Raw genomic sequence first — 13,998 nt, 5'->3', positions numbered from 1 at the left:
TCACTAACAAGTTGCCACGAAACCTCTACTTTATTCTTTACGAGATGCCTACCTACTCTCCGCCTATACACCGCTCACAAACCCACAAATCATATTGATTTTCCAATCCTTTCGTCCATTCATCAAGCAAGTCGCCTCCTTACACGACCACACCTCTCACGGTGGATTCCCACTCCCCAAGCTCGCCTACTATTCTAGGACACCGCTACATACCTTCCTCCCCTTTCCCTTTCCCTTTCCCTTTCCCTTTCCCTTCTTCCACCAATCGCACAGGAGAACTAGCACATCGAAGGCGCAAGCACATACATTTCCTATCGTAATTATCCAAGCCGGCAGTGTGATCTCAGTAACTCATCAGAGCCGTAAACATACATCATATTGTGCGTCAACTAACCTCCCCCTATCTCATCTCATCTCATCTCACCTCACCTCATTTCATTTTCCATCAATATTCCCAACTTATCTCCTCCCAACTGTCAATTCTATCATTCTTCCCAACTTATTAACTTTGCTATAGCAATACACATGATCCCTCAAATCACACTGATTCATACTGAACCACATTTCGTCTTCGCCAAACTCATCCTCAACATCCAAATCTTTTCAAATTTCAAAATTGTAACATGTTTATTGGTATTTCTATTAGATAATAGTAATAATACTTTAGTATATATCATCAACTCACCGATCCCTCAAAAATCAAGATTCTCAAGTTTGTTGCCCTCCTATTCTGACAATTTCCTTTTAAGTTTCATACATATTAACACAGATTTCCCGTTAATCTTTTCAACTATAATATAAACCTTTGTATCTATACCGCCTAGGTAGTAAGAGTAGAGAGCTTAGAGTTGCGGTGTATATCGTCTCGAGTCTCAACACATCTTAAAGTAGATAGGTCACGCGTAGTTGCAGAACATGCTTGGTAGCATCAACAACATCCCATTAACTTTCAACTTAATAATACTTTAGTAATACCTATAGCGAAAGTTTCAATAACTTCCTTGCCAGTAATACAATTAATTTCCAACAGCACCTTTATTCGTATCCCATGTGCCATGAAAAATACCCAATACTTCATCTCCTCTTCACTTCAACAATTCTTTCTAGCATCCCACACCTCTATCGCCGTCCTTGCTGTAGATATACGTCGTCCTTGACTTAAACTCTCTCTCCTCCCATCTTTCTTCTCCATACCACTATTCCCACTAATCCTACTAATTCTTCTCTTCTTCGCCCCATACCAACCCCCACTCACACATATTTTCTTCCCTCCAACATAATTCGCACCACTAACTGTGCGTTTTCCCCTCCAACTTCCAACGTCCCTAATGCCACTACCCTCACGAGTTCTTTTAATCTTTTCCGATGTGTTAGAAATCGATCTCTTCTGAAAATAAGCTTTTCGGAAAACGTCATTAGGGTCAAGCCATTGCAAGCAGATTTGATGCATAGGCTTAGCTTTCGCCCCCCTCTTGTAAGGAGATCGAACCGACCAGTCCCAAAACCCAAGGAACGCATATGCGTTCCTCAGTGCTTGGTGACCTCTAGTCTCATCAGCAGCCATTTCATCAAGGTTTAGCGGCTCCACGGTGATCCTCTTGAGAGAAAATGCTTCGCATTTCCACAATAATTTGACATTGAGAAGCTCTTCGGTTCTCTCAACTGGGTTGAAGCTCCAAAGCTGACGAGCTGAAGAATCTCGATGATTTTGAGTGAATGACGTGAAGTCATAAGTGTAAGGTTGTTTGTCCGATTCGAGCGGCAAGAGTCGATGTTTCAATTCCATGAGACGAAATATTTCTTGCTTTGCGATTTCATTTTGAGCTTTAACATTTTCCCGTTTCCATTCATTATATCTCTCGCGACCCCATCGTCCGGGGAGTTGAATCTCTGGACTTTTCAAACTTTGTTCGTAAAGGATTTCTATAGATGTACCGGCTTCTGACTTGATGGAAATAATAGCATGAGGATCTGTAGAACCACTAGTCGACTTAGACCTTATAGCCAGGCGAAAACTTCTGGGTACTTTCTCGACTTCTGCAATCGCAGAGAAGATCTGATTCTTATCATCAATGATATTGGTTACGTGGTTTGCAAAAACAGAAGGCTCTTCATCCAAACCTCCATCTTTAACAAATCCCACTAACGGTATATCAATCTCAATAGGGGCTTCAACTACTTCTGTGACTTTAGAAGTGATCTGGCCTTTTTCAGCACTGATATTGGCTTTGGGTCCTGCAGCGACGCAAAGATCATCCTCGACAATCCCATTCGTAGAGTTTGTGTTTTCATTTACCAATGGATCAGTTTCGTCCGCCACTTCTCTCACCTCTGTAATAGTTGAAGTAACCTTGCCCTTTTCGAGGATATTATCGATCACTGGTTCAGTGGCCATACGAAGACCTTCATATGCTTCATCCACAATCGCGCTTATAGCATCTATTTCCGATGTCGTAACTCTCAATAGTCGCGAGGTATTTGCATCCGTATCCACAACCTGATTCTCCGCCTTGACATGCGTTAGAGGCACACTTTCACTTCCTCTATTTCCCGCATAATTTCTATCGTTCCCTATCAAAACCAGCACATCAGTATTTTTACTATTACTCCCCGACTCAAGCCAGATTTAATCTGAAAGGAAAAACTCACAAAATAACCTATAAACAATTCGTTCCGCCACATCCAACTTTTCCTTTTCTCTTTCGTCGTTCAATTCTCTCGTCTCCACACCAAAAGCAGCAATTATACTCTCATACGCCTGCAAAAATCTGACCAAATCAATCTTATCATCGATCGCTCGATATACCATTTCTTTTTTGCTATATTTGCTGTCCTTGAATTTTGCTCTATTGAGATCTGGGGGTAGTTGGGGGCTTGGGTACAGAGGAGATCTTTCCGGCACAGCTGGAGAATAGAAGTTATGAGATAATGAGAGAGGAGAGATGGAACTTGAGATTCCGTGATCGTCGAGGGCGACTGGGTTTGGAGTGGTAAAGTTAGAGTTGAGCCAGGAATCTTGATTGATGGAGGACGCCATATTTGTGGATGAACCGAGGAATGATCCAATTGATACAGATATAGATTTTTTAATTTGGAGTATTGCACCAACTTGAAGTGCGAGTACTTATTTAAGGATACCAAAATAATTGTGTAACTAATGTAGTGGAATTACTTCACATGTGGGTATGATTGAAAATAGGGAGAAATCCAAAGTATCTGAAGTTGAGTAATGAGAAGTATGAAGCATCTCTTTCTTTCGGGTTCATTTTCATTGGGGAAGTTGCTAATGAGCATCGAAGTCCAGCTCATACTATTATAGTGCGTCGTGAGCTGAAAAATGATCTGATTCTGAGAAGGAGAGAGCTGTGAATGGAAGAAATTTTGTAGCGACTGGTCACTTGAATACAGTACTAAGATGGGGAAGGAGCGAGTGAGTTGTTATTCTCGACGGGACAAGAGAGCAAAGAAAAGGAAATGGATGGCCTATCTACCTAGTAGGTATATCAGAGGACTTCCTCATAGCTGCCACATTATAGAAGAAACTCAAAGTCGAGGAAGAAAGGTAATTAATAAAAAACGGATGAAACCAAAAAGAAGTCAATTGGCCGGCATCCAAGTCTGGATCACAACATGGATCACAACAAAGTAGACACTTCGAAAATGCAACAAGACGACAAAGAAATTTTCGCTTCCTCTTCAACTTCATAGCAAAGAATTCAAATCATAACAATAGCGTTCTTCATTCCAGGCGACTATTGAGATCTATCTAATCCTAACCCTTCAATCCACAGATATAAAGAAGCAATAATAGTTACATGATTACCCAACATCCATCTTTCAAACCCGCGACCCAAATTTTGAATGAAAAAAAGAACATACAATGAAAGTAAAAGCAATAAAAAGAAGATGGTAAAAAATGCCCAAACAGATATCGACACCGATTGATGCGAAAGAGAAAAGAAATTATGCAAAGAGAAGAATTGATGGTACATATCGACGACACCAACCTGTCATCCACTCGCTCACTAACGTCCAAACATTTCCTTTCATGAATCAATGGGTATCAATTTCCCCGACATACAGAATCAGAAGCATCAACTTCGGCCCCAACCCCCATCAAATCCTCTCACCCACTCGCCGACTTCAAACCCTAAACGCCGACGCGTCTTTTCATCCATCCTCCCTTTAATCTTCTCTTTTTCCTTTTCCTTTCCTCCACTTCCTTCCCTCTCTCTCTCTCCGCCCCCACTCCCTACGGTACTTGTACTGCCCTTCCTCAAACCTTCTCTGTCCCCCGGTAAACTCCCCTCTCTTCCTGCTTTCTCCGAAACCAATATTCTAACCACAATTCCTCTGCCTGCTCCCCCAACCGACCACTCCACCCCTCTATAGCGTTCCATCTCCTCCCTCCCTACCCCCTTCACATAAATTGTAAGATCCGCCCCCACAATTCCTCTCCAGAGCGTAGCCATCCACTGCCAATGATCGATCGGGGCATAACTATCATTTATCGGTAATTTCAACGAATATGCGTCTGACAACGTGAGAGAATATCCATGCGGAATAAGAGCTATTGGCGTTCTCTTATGCGGAGTAGACGACTGTGATGCTTCTGAGGATTGAGGAGTCGAGGAAGTAGTAGAGGTATCTCTGCGAGGAGAAGAAGGAGGAACCGTCGTGATGAACTTCGTAATCTGTGCAGAGTTCCGATGCCATTGAGAGATCGTCGTAAGATATTCGACGAACGGATCCGCGTACTCTTCTTTTTCCTGGAGATCTTTCATATCCATCACCATCTCATGTTTATTCTCATCTTTTCCTTTTATTCTCTCTTTTCCCTTTTCTCTAGTCACTCGCACACCCGAGACGTCCTGCATCTCAGAATCCGCATCTCCATCCATTGCTGAGTCCCCCGACTCCCGGCGATCATCAGATCCCGTCATCCAACTCCGAACTATACAACTAGCATCTTTTTCCAGATGCCCGCGAATAAAATCTCCCACTTCCCTAATCAATCCCTCCTCTACCCCCTCAATAGCAATCACCGCGCCTCTAACATCCTGTGCAGGACTTGTCGGACCTGGCGCCGCCAACGGCGGTGAAATCTTCGAAAGGATATTTAATTTGTTCAAAAAGGGAATTGTCATCACCATGGCCTCAACACTACGGGCTTGGGATTCTTTACTTTCGCTCCGAACTTCGCGGTCGGTAGGGCGATGAGCTGATGTAGTGGCAGTAGTGGGGAGTTGCGTTTGAAGAGGAGGCAAACGGAGGGATTCGTCGAAGGTGGGGGTCCGATTGCGGTAAGTGGGTGTCATGCTCTGCTGCATGTGTGTGCTACGCATTGGAGCCGATTGAGGCGGACCCATTGCGCCTGTCCGTGAACCCGGAAGAGGTTGAGGAGGATTCCGGAAGGGACCCGCTGACATTGGGATTTGTTGGTTGCGGGTGAAACCTTGTTGAGGGGATGAATAAACCATCGGAGAGGGTTGTGGATAGACCCTAGGATCATTGGTGAAACGTCGACGCTTGAAATCTGGAGAGGCAGATTGCATCTCTATATCTTGATCTTGTTCATGATGGGTATGGAGGGGTTGAGGGTACGGGTGTCGCCTAACCATTTGTTGGGGAGGTGGACCTATACGTGGAGAGTCTACTCTACCGCTGCCGGGCATTTGAGCTAGATAGTGAGGCCTCTCAAGCTCGCCGAGATGGGGTTGATACTGAAACTGTTGGGACTTCTGGGCCTGATTGTTTGAGCTGAATGACGGGAGAAGTCTATCGTTACGCGGAACGGCAGCTCCAAAGGCCGGCGTGAAGGGTGTCAACGGTGTACTTGGCGTTGAGATGTAGCGTCCGTTACATCTCGGACACCGAATAGGATCGTCCGATGTTGAAGTTAGTGGACGATTACCAACGGTTTTCCCTGCTCTGCGTGGCTGGTAACGATAGTTAGGATATTGCCTTTGATGCCGTTGTTTTTCTTCCTAGCCACCACAAAATCAGCATGGTCTATGATCACGGGCTACTACTATGTTATTTACTTCAGCGAGTCTTTTCCATTCCTCTTTTACATTGGGTGCCTGCTCGCGCCACTGTTCTCCAATAATCTTTGATATTTCGGGATTTGCAAGACCGGGATGCTGGGCGACGACTTGTGCCTGATAATGTTGACGGTAAAGGATAAATGCTACAAAGGGAAATTGTTAGCTTCTCGATTCTGTAGTGGTGATAAAGAATCCCATGTCAATAAACAAAGGCTAGGGTGAACATAGGGTCTCTAGCAGCTATTCTCAATAACCAATCATACGATTATTGTCAATCATCATTGTCAAAGAAAAGTTTTAGGTCACGCACCGTTTCGAGGTCGTGGTATCTTTGGATCTGGTTGACAAAGACACACTTGTTCTGTGACTGGCGTATCAGAAATAGGGGAAGGGCCTCCGATGCTATTGCTTGTGCTCGCACTATTCAATGCAAGATCTCCGATTCGTGGTTGGCTGGCACTCGCACTTTCAGTATCGAGTGACGCTGCTCGTTTTCTTGACAAACGATCGAAAGGTGGAGGTGAAACTGGAGTTGGAGGCTCTGAATGTTTCTCTGAGAGAATAGGTCTCAACGAATTCCTCCTACTAGAATCTGTTGAGATGCTAACAGGAGATCGAGGAGCGTCTCTATCAACATGGCCGTTGGTCCTGTGTACCTCTGCCATGATTGACATTATTTTTGATATCAAACGAGATGAGGAAAAAGTTGTGAAGTTGATGCAAGTGGGAACTTCAGAGTATAATAGATAGAAAGGAAGATAAAGAGAAAAGAATAGAAGGGTAGAATGCCCTTCTTGAGAGTGACGAAATGCTTTGTATGCATTGCGACGGAATAAAGAAAAGGACAATTCTATCATAACTCAATCCATCCATAATCAACTTCTAGTTGTGACATTCTGTCCATTCTAGGCATTCAAGGCATTATGGCAAAGTGTTGGTGTCTTTGTTGTCTCGGGAAGACTGCACAGCTGCAGTTTCGCATGCGTTTTCCTTTGTCTTTAGTGAGCTCCGTTACCAACGTTCACTCCCAGTAAATCCCAAGAAATAGAAAAATCAAAATTAAGAAAATGCTTGGTAACGGGTAGAATAATTTCATGCTTACTAAATAGGACCTAATTGGAATGCTTTTTTTAACCAATTTTGGACAGGTGCGAGGAATGTAATCCCAATTAGATTTTTTTCTGGAGATACTACATAATATCCGCAAACAGAACCATGAAACCTTAGAAACCCCCTTTAGACGCCAAAAGCAAGCGACGAGCTCTAGATAAACCCCTGTTCTCAGGTTACACTGATAGTTACACCAGTGAACTGCTCCCGCAAATGCACTAATGATGTGACCACACCAATCAACTGCTCACACCAGTCGATGGACTGCATCAGCCGCAGCGGATGTTGTTTATGAAATGAACCCATTACCAGCTTCACCGTTCATAATAGCTGCACTCCTCCGTGCATCAATGAATAAATCTTCGCACTCCCCTACATCCTGGACATCAATTTGATTGCGTCCGCTTACTCGCGCTAAAATACTAGATGGTGTTAGAAGCTGCAATGCATATCTCAAACTAATTCTTGAACCATGTTCTGTGAGTTTGTCCAATGCAGCTTCAGTTATGGCTAAACCTTCAACTGTAACTCGAATACGAAGAATTCTCTTGATTTCATCCGCCTCGTAAGCATTTGTGGGAATGATTAAAAGACGAGCCAAAAGATCAGATGGGATTCCATGTGCCGAGATCAAGTCTTCACTACCACGAATGGTACACATGCCACGGTTGGAAGCGAGAATCACGATTGGAGAAATCGTTGATTCGAGAGCACGATTCAGATATGTGAAGCATTCGAGATCGAGCATGTGAACCTATAATCTGTTAATGATCAAGAACCGGAAGGCGTATTGAAGGCTTTGACACATACCTCATCAATAAAAAGCACACCTGGAACAAGCTCTGCCACTCCTTGATCAATGTATTTGTTGACCACTTTGTTAATCTCCGCTCTCAATTTCTCCGTAATTTCTGTCATCTTTGGTTTCATCAACTGGCCCATCATACTCATTATGTCTTGTCCACCTTGAGGTCTGGCGTTTGCGATATCAAGATCGTGTAAAGTGACATCCTGTACTATCTCCTTCTTCTTGTTAACTTCTCCCTTTGGTATTGGCACATACTCCTCCGCCTCCAGGTCGAATTCAGTCGCATATGCATCCGATCTGCCAACGCGTTTACAGGCTCCAGTATTCGCTTCAATATAGATGACATCCCCAACTGTAACCTTTTCTTTCTGTATAGCTTCGTAAATGCTTGGATCCAACCGTAACTTCTTTTGGCCCTTGGCGCTCTTCAATCCAATCAACAATGTGCTGATAGTCTTTCCGTAGCTTCCCAGAGGGTTTTCAGCCTCCTCTGGTGTTAATTCTGTAACTTCGCCCTCGTAAACCTCCTTCGTTTCGCGAACTTTCAGACCAATGGCTCGTCGAAAGTTTTCCATGAGCGCCTCTGTTTTCTTGACTTCCGTCGAGTATACTTCGCTTGCGACGATGGGGCAGAATGGCACTTTTGTTCCAAGCTCTTGACTGATGGCTAGGGCAAGAGCTGTCTTTCCTGTTCCAGGCCCTCCTGCAAGTAAAATAGCTCGGCCAGCCATTTTTTTGGAACGAATTAAGTCGACAACCACACCACAAGCCTGTAACCAGGATATATTAGTTAAGGTCCTATCATTCATCATGCACAGCAACCCACCTCTCGAGCTGAAGTTTGACCAACAAACCCACCGGCCTGTTTCTCAGCAGATCCGTCATTTCGAAGCCCAAGACCTTTGATATGTGTATGTGTAGAAGTTCGATTGTCGCGGGAGTTTCCCTTAACATCGCTGAGGTTTACCATATTCGCGATTTGAATGCAGTCAGATATAGGTAGTAATTTTGGGTATCAAATAGGTAAAATATTTGATCAAATGTGAATATCAACCTTCTTCTCGAATGTTACTGGGTGAAATTAAAGTGATGGTGATTGGCACAAAATCAATTATTCTTAAAGCTTGAAGATGAATTTCTGAGAATAATTTCGCGGAAGGCTGGCTGCACATGTAAACGCGACTGGGAATTACTAGGTAAGCGGTGGGTCCAAAACGATCAAATCACGTGAAGATACGTAAGGCTGATGGATCTTCCTGATTGATTGATCATCCATCTGCAGCCTCTCCTAGAGTTTGAAGTCTGCAGGTGTTTGGTGAACTCCGGTTATTTGCAGGAATACATGAGGGTACCCGTTAGTATCCCATTTGATTGATGGATTTAGTAATCGGTCAAGCTTATAGTATACGGCACACAGCATGACGATTAGATCTCGGCGTGTGAAAAGTGCATGATGGACAAAACGACCAATTCGCAGTCCTTGATATATTGTTTATCACAAAGTTATTTACTCCAAACAGACCATTTCCCATTCCTCCCTGTTTCTCATGCCTATACTCCCCCTTCTTTTTGAAAACTCTCCAGCCATATGCGTCATGGAATAAGTCGCAGCTTGATATTTATCCCACCCTAAGCTTATGCAGTCGCCCTAAAGTAGAATAGAACCTTGTGCCATGCAAACGATGACCCCAATGCAGAGAGCATTTCCTTTCAAACGCCTACAACACTTCCAAAAAGAGCAAGGTATTCCAAACGCCTTCAAAACTAATGCAGTAGAACAAACGAAACACACATTCAATGACAATCAAGAAACTCTCCATCTTCACTGGATCTATCGGCCGTTCTTGGGCGTTCGACCATTTCGGTAGGGGATTCGACCATTCTGGTTGGGCCCAATTGACTCAGTCTCAACTTCTCGTCGAACATGGAAACCAGTCTGTCGGAGTATTGGTCAAGTATTCCTGCTAAAACTGTCTCACTAATAGTTCTAGACTTCTGGCTTCTGTCCCCTAATGCTACCGAGGTTAGCCGTAACTCCTGGTCTAGATCCTTTAGACACTCTTCATCTATAGTTTCAGTAGATAAGAGCTTTCTTCGGTACGCTCTGAGCGTTCGACAAGCTTGCTCTGTCGCCATGTTAAGTGATCCGGATTCAGTTATGCCGCTGCTTGAACTTTTGCCACGGCCCCGTAAGTCTACCGACGCCGTCGAGGGACGCCTGACCTCTCTTGTCTGAGGACTGTTTGGACTACGAGATCTGTTCCTTGGATACGATCTACGTCCTGTATCGTCTGATGCGGATGCAAAATGTTTAGATGGTACGGCTTGTACAGATGGAATTGACAAGGTAGGATTCTGATTCGCCAAGCTGTATTTCGAGGTCTTACGTTTGATTACTCTGGGTGGCGAAGACGATCCAGGGGGGGTAGCTGTTGGCGATGCTCGTTGAAATTCGGCAAGTTCGGCTTTCGACAAAACCCTTCTCAATGGCGGGCGTGAGGCCGCTGGATCCTTTGGTGGCGTCTCATCTTGAGTACCATCGTTTGACTCAGGCTGATTCTGTGAATAGACGGTGGAATTGGAAGCAATATCCCACATCATGATTGTGCCATCCAGCCCTGTACTAATCAACACTCTAGACGATGAATCGATGTTCTCCAGAAGCGCTACGCCTGATACAGAAGTAGTATGCCCCCATTCTCGGTCTAGGAAAGATCCAGTACTCCAGTCATAAATACGAACAGACTTATCAGTAGTCGAGACACCAGCGAGAATTGTACTAGGTCTGCCAGAAAGTACGCTAGGTGTACCCATCACAAGAGAGTCCAGAGCGACAGCGTCTGCTCCATCATAGTCCGTTGCTCGAAATGAGTTGACAAGGCGTCCAGTGGCTATTTCGTATGTAGCTACAGTGCGATCCAATAAAGATACCACAATATTACCTACTTGAGGACCGAGACAGGGCGTCATCGACACAGGAGCAGCTTTCAAGGTGATAATACGGACTGGGACAGCAGCCAGTGCGTTTCCTTCTGGTACTTCCTTTTTTACAAGCTGTCTGATGTGAATTGTCCTATCCATACCACAAGATATGAGTTTCTCGCCATTCTCGGCGAAAAATAAACCGCACACGCCAGCAGTATGTTCATCTAAAGTTTGTACCAGTTCCCACTTATCCGAGACGAGGCGGAATAATTGAATGGTCCGATCTCGGCTACATGAAGCTATCATGGTTGATGTATCATCCTCATAAATGGTGATATCTTGGATCTCGGTGGAGTGAGCACGTGTCTCAAAAGTGCATGCACCCGTGGATGGATCCAATATTTTCAAAACTCCGTACTTATCTCCTGAAACCAGAAACAAAGCCTCCTTTGATATTCTCACGACCTGGCATGAATTGGCTGTTTCTTCCTCTATAGACACTTGATCTATGCCGATTGTAATCGATCCTTTACTGTTGCCATGCAAGTCCCAAAAGGCAAGACTGCCATTGACCGACCAGGTAAGGAACGCTGCTTCCATCTGATTGTTTTCGGGTAAGAGTTGAACGCCCATGACTGCGTCGCCATGAGCGGGCTGGAGTGTGTTTTGGAACCCATGATCAGCGTCATCATCGTCTTTCCCCCATATCTCAATGGTATGTCTAGAATCAATCGTAACGAAATTTCCTCCAGCATAGCCCATAGCACACAAATGGCCAGGGTCAACCTCGTCATTAGATTCATCTAATGGGAGGGGTGATAATGGAGGAGTAGATGGAGCTAGAAGTGTATCCAAGGATACTGTTTTGACTTTACCATTACGTCCTCCTATCCTTACCTGCCGCGTTTCCATCTCAATAGCAATACAAGTAACGGGAAATCCGGTGCTCAAAACTTTGATTAGTTTTTGGCCTTCCGTGCTGTCTAAGAGACAAACGTCTCCCTTTTCTGAGCAAACAATGGCCCTGTGGTCAGACAAAGAAGCCACACATGTGAAAGTCGCATCTACTAATGGACCAAGTAAACAGTTCCGGCCGGTAAGAGTTTTGAGGGCCTGCTGTACTGGCAATGGTAATGGTGTACCGTCAAGTGCAAATTTTTGTTTTGGTGAGGGGCATCGGCCATCTTCAACTCTCCATACTTTTATATGGCGAGTTCCCACAGTAACTACGTTTCCTCCCAACCACAACATTTGCTTGATGAAACTAGTGCATTTGTTGCTCGAATGTAGCTTTGCTGTTCCATTCTTTGGATTTATGGACCAAACGTGAAGAAATCCATCGTTAACATTACCTAAGCTAGCAAGATATTTGCCATCAGGACTGAACGATATGGCGGCGACGCCATATGTATGCTCAGTGAGGATTGCGAGCGGTGTATCTGAAGAATTGTCTTGCAAAGAGAATATTAAAACTCTAGGGGCGTATCCTGTCTATATCCTTATCAGCCAATACACACGTATTTTTTCTACAAACCTGCTTACCTCGCCCACAGCCAAAAAGCGACCATCAGAACTAATAGACACACAAGTAGCCGCTTTAATCCTCTCCCTGCTTGACCATGTCTTTGATGAGGAGTCACCTGATTCCAAACTCGTATGTGCAGTGGATGGTGCATACGGGATTGCAGCATCTCGGAATCCCTTTCCGTTCCTGCCATCATTGGCATTGTTGGCAGGCGTTGAAGGTCCAGCTAAAGCTACATTAATTGTGTTGGCGGCCACTGCTGTTGGAGAAGCGCGGAAAAAACGTTGCGAGTGTTTCCCCTCATCGTCAATATCAACAACCACCACCGCGGCCCCAGCTGTGTATGCAAATATCCGAGATGTAGAAAGACAGTCGAAGCATGGTGGAGAAGAGACTGTAGTTCCAATTATTTTCTTCAACGATAATCCTAACTCGTAGGGATTCTTGTTCTTATTCGAGGGTCGCGGGGTTCGTGGAAATGGAGAAGGACTAGCTTTCAAACCAGGTTTTGTGTTCGCAGCGAAGGTCCTGGGATTGACGGGTGTCGAAGCCATTATCGACTGTTCACGACGCAAACCTCCGGGATAATAGAAAGGCAGTGGCCGAAGCTCTCTTCTTCGTCCAGTATTTGCAGATGTAGATTTGGTGCTTCAACCTTTCTGCAATTTAGGAAACGAATTGAGTTTTGTGCGCCTCGAAAGAAAATTGGGGTATCATGAACAAGAGAAAAACAAAAACTAGCTGGGAATTATGACGTTGATTAGCTTGTTGAATTTTCCCATCGCGATTTTCTTTTCTCACCGATTAGATCAGATCCGGAAACAGAGTGAGAGTGAGAGTGGGAGGGGAAGGGAAGGGAAGGGAGGGGAAGAAAGAAGGAACTTGAGAAGAGGTCTTTAAAACATTGCTCAACTGGTTACGGGGGGTTTGGTACGGGGACAACAAGCAGGAGCAGCAGCAGCAGCAGCAGCAGGAGCAGTGGGCAGCGAGGAAACCAGAGATCAGAAACTAGAACATCGGACAGAAACAAGAAGTGGCAGACCCAAGCAGCTGTCTTCCCGATTTTCCCTCTTTTCCCTATCTTTCCTTCTTTTCTTCTTTTCTTCTTTTCTTCTGGTGCCCTATCCTATCGTGACATGCATGCAGAGAATAATTTACTGGGGAATCTTAATATACGGTGTCTACGGTTGGATGCACTGGAATTTGGCCAAAAACAGAAAGCAAAGGTCTGTGTTCAAACCCTTGCCCTTGTTTGCCAGGTCGTGTTAATCAGGGGAAGGCTCGGGAATGGATCGACTCGAGGAACTCCACCACCAATTGGGTTCCTTCCAGAATGTTATTGGCCCGTTTTGAGTTTATTTGCCAACAAATTGACTGAACCACATCTTAATGGCCATTGATAATTTGATAGCTGGGTAGCTGGATAGCTAGACGGCCTCCAGCTGTTCGTTCTTGAGTCGGACTCTGTAGCTAGCCAAAGATCAACAAGCAGTGTCAAATATGTGTCCGAGTATAGTTGATTGATTTCCAGTTGCACTTACATGTCACACAGATGATCTCCGCGTGGCAGACAGGAGGGAGTC

The 13,998-nt window shown here is 44.6% G+C and overlaps 4 protein-coding genes across 5 annotated transcripts; all 4 read right to left on the bottom strand.

The window, feature by feature from the left end:
* Positions 1-920: 920 nt before the first annotated feature.
* On the bottom strand, positions 921-3,264 carry BCIN_09g02880 (hypothetical protein). The gene is made up of 2 exons (XM_001554439.2): positions 2,650-3,264; positions 921-2,571 (listed from the first exon to the last, which is right to left on the bottom strand). Exons 1-2 carry the CDS (start codon positions 3,035-3,037, stop codon positions 1,091-1,093), a joined length of 1,869 nt encoding a protein of 622 aa, XP_001554489.1. The 5' UTR covers positions 3,038-3,264; the 3' UTR covers positions 921-1,090.
* A 475-nt stretch (positions 3,265-3,739) lies between these two features.
* Bcrox1 lies at positions 3,740-6,898 on the bottom strand. The gene is made up of 3 exons (XM_024695021.1): positions 6,358-6,898; positions 6,045-6,190; positions 3,740-5,987 (listed from the first exon to the last, which is right to left on the bottom strand). The coding sequence occupies exons 1-3, from the start codon at positions 6,719-6,721 to the stop codon at positions 4,095-4,097; spliced, it is 2,403 nt and encodes an 800-aa protein (XP_024550814.1). The 5' UTR covers positions 6,722-6,898; the 3' UTR covers positions 3,740-4,094.
* A 184-nt stretch (positions 6,899-7,082) lies between these two features.
* On the bottom strand, positions 7,083-9,135 carry Bcrvb1. The gene is made up of 3 exons (XM_001554442.2): positions 8,792-9,135; positions 7,968-8,735; positions 7,083-7,911 (listed from the first exon to the last, which is right to left on the bottom strand). Exons 1-3 carry the CDS (start codon positions 8,933-8,935, stop codon positions 7,447-7,449), a joined length of 1,377 nt encoding a protein of 458 aa, XP_001554492.1. The 5' UTR covers positions 8,936-9,135; the 3' UTR covers positions 7,083-7,446.
* Positions 9,136-9,419: 284 nt separating this feature from the next.
* Positions 9,420-13,852, bottom strand: BCIN_09g02850 (hypothetical protein). Of its 2 annotated transcripts, XM_024695020.1 has the most exons (3): positions 13,217-13,852; positions 12,433-13,156; positions 9,420-12,381 (listed from the first exon to the last, which is right to left on the bottom strand). In XM_024695020.1, exons 2-3 carry the CDS (start codon positions 12,967-12,969, stop codon positions 9,760-9,762), a joined length of 3,159 nt encoding a protein of 1,052 aa, XP_024550813.1. In that variant the 5' UTR covers positions 12,970-13,156; positions 13,217-13,852; the 3' UTR covers positions 9,420-9,759. The 2 variants fall into 2 exon arrangements, with proteins under 2 accessions (XP_024550813.1, XP_001554493.1); XM_001554443.2 differs by having other exon boundaries at positions 12,433-13,852.
* Positions 13,853-13,998: the final 146 nt, after the last annotated feature.

The sequence above is a fragment of the Botrytis cinerea genome, chromosome 9 (assembly GCF_000143535.2).
Source record: "Botrytis cinerea B05.10 chromosome 9, complete sequence".
In the NCBI taxonomy this organism is placed as follows: Eukaryota; Fungi; Ascomycota; class Leotiomycetes; order Helotiales; family Sclerotiniaceae; genus Botrytis; species Botrytis cinerea.
Note: the sequence above shows the minus strand (reverse complement) of the source record. Positions and strands in the feature narration are given on the sequence as shown.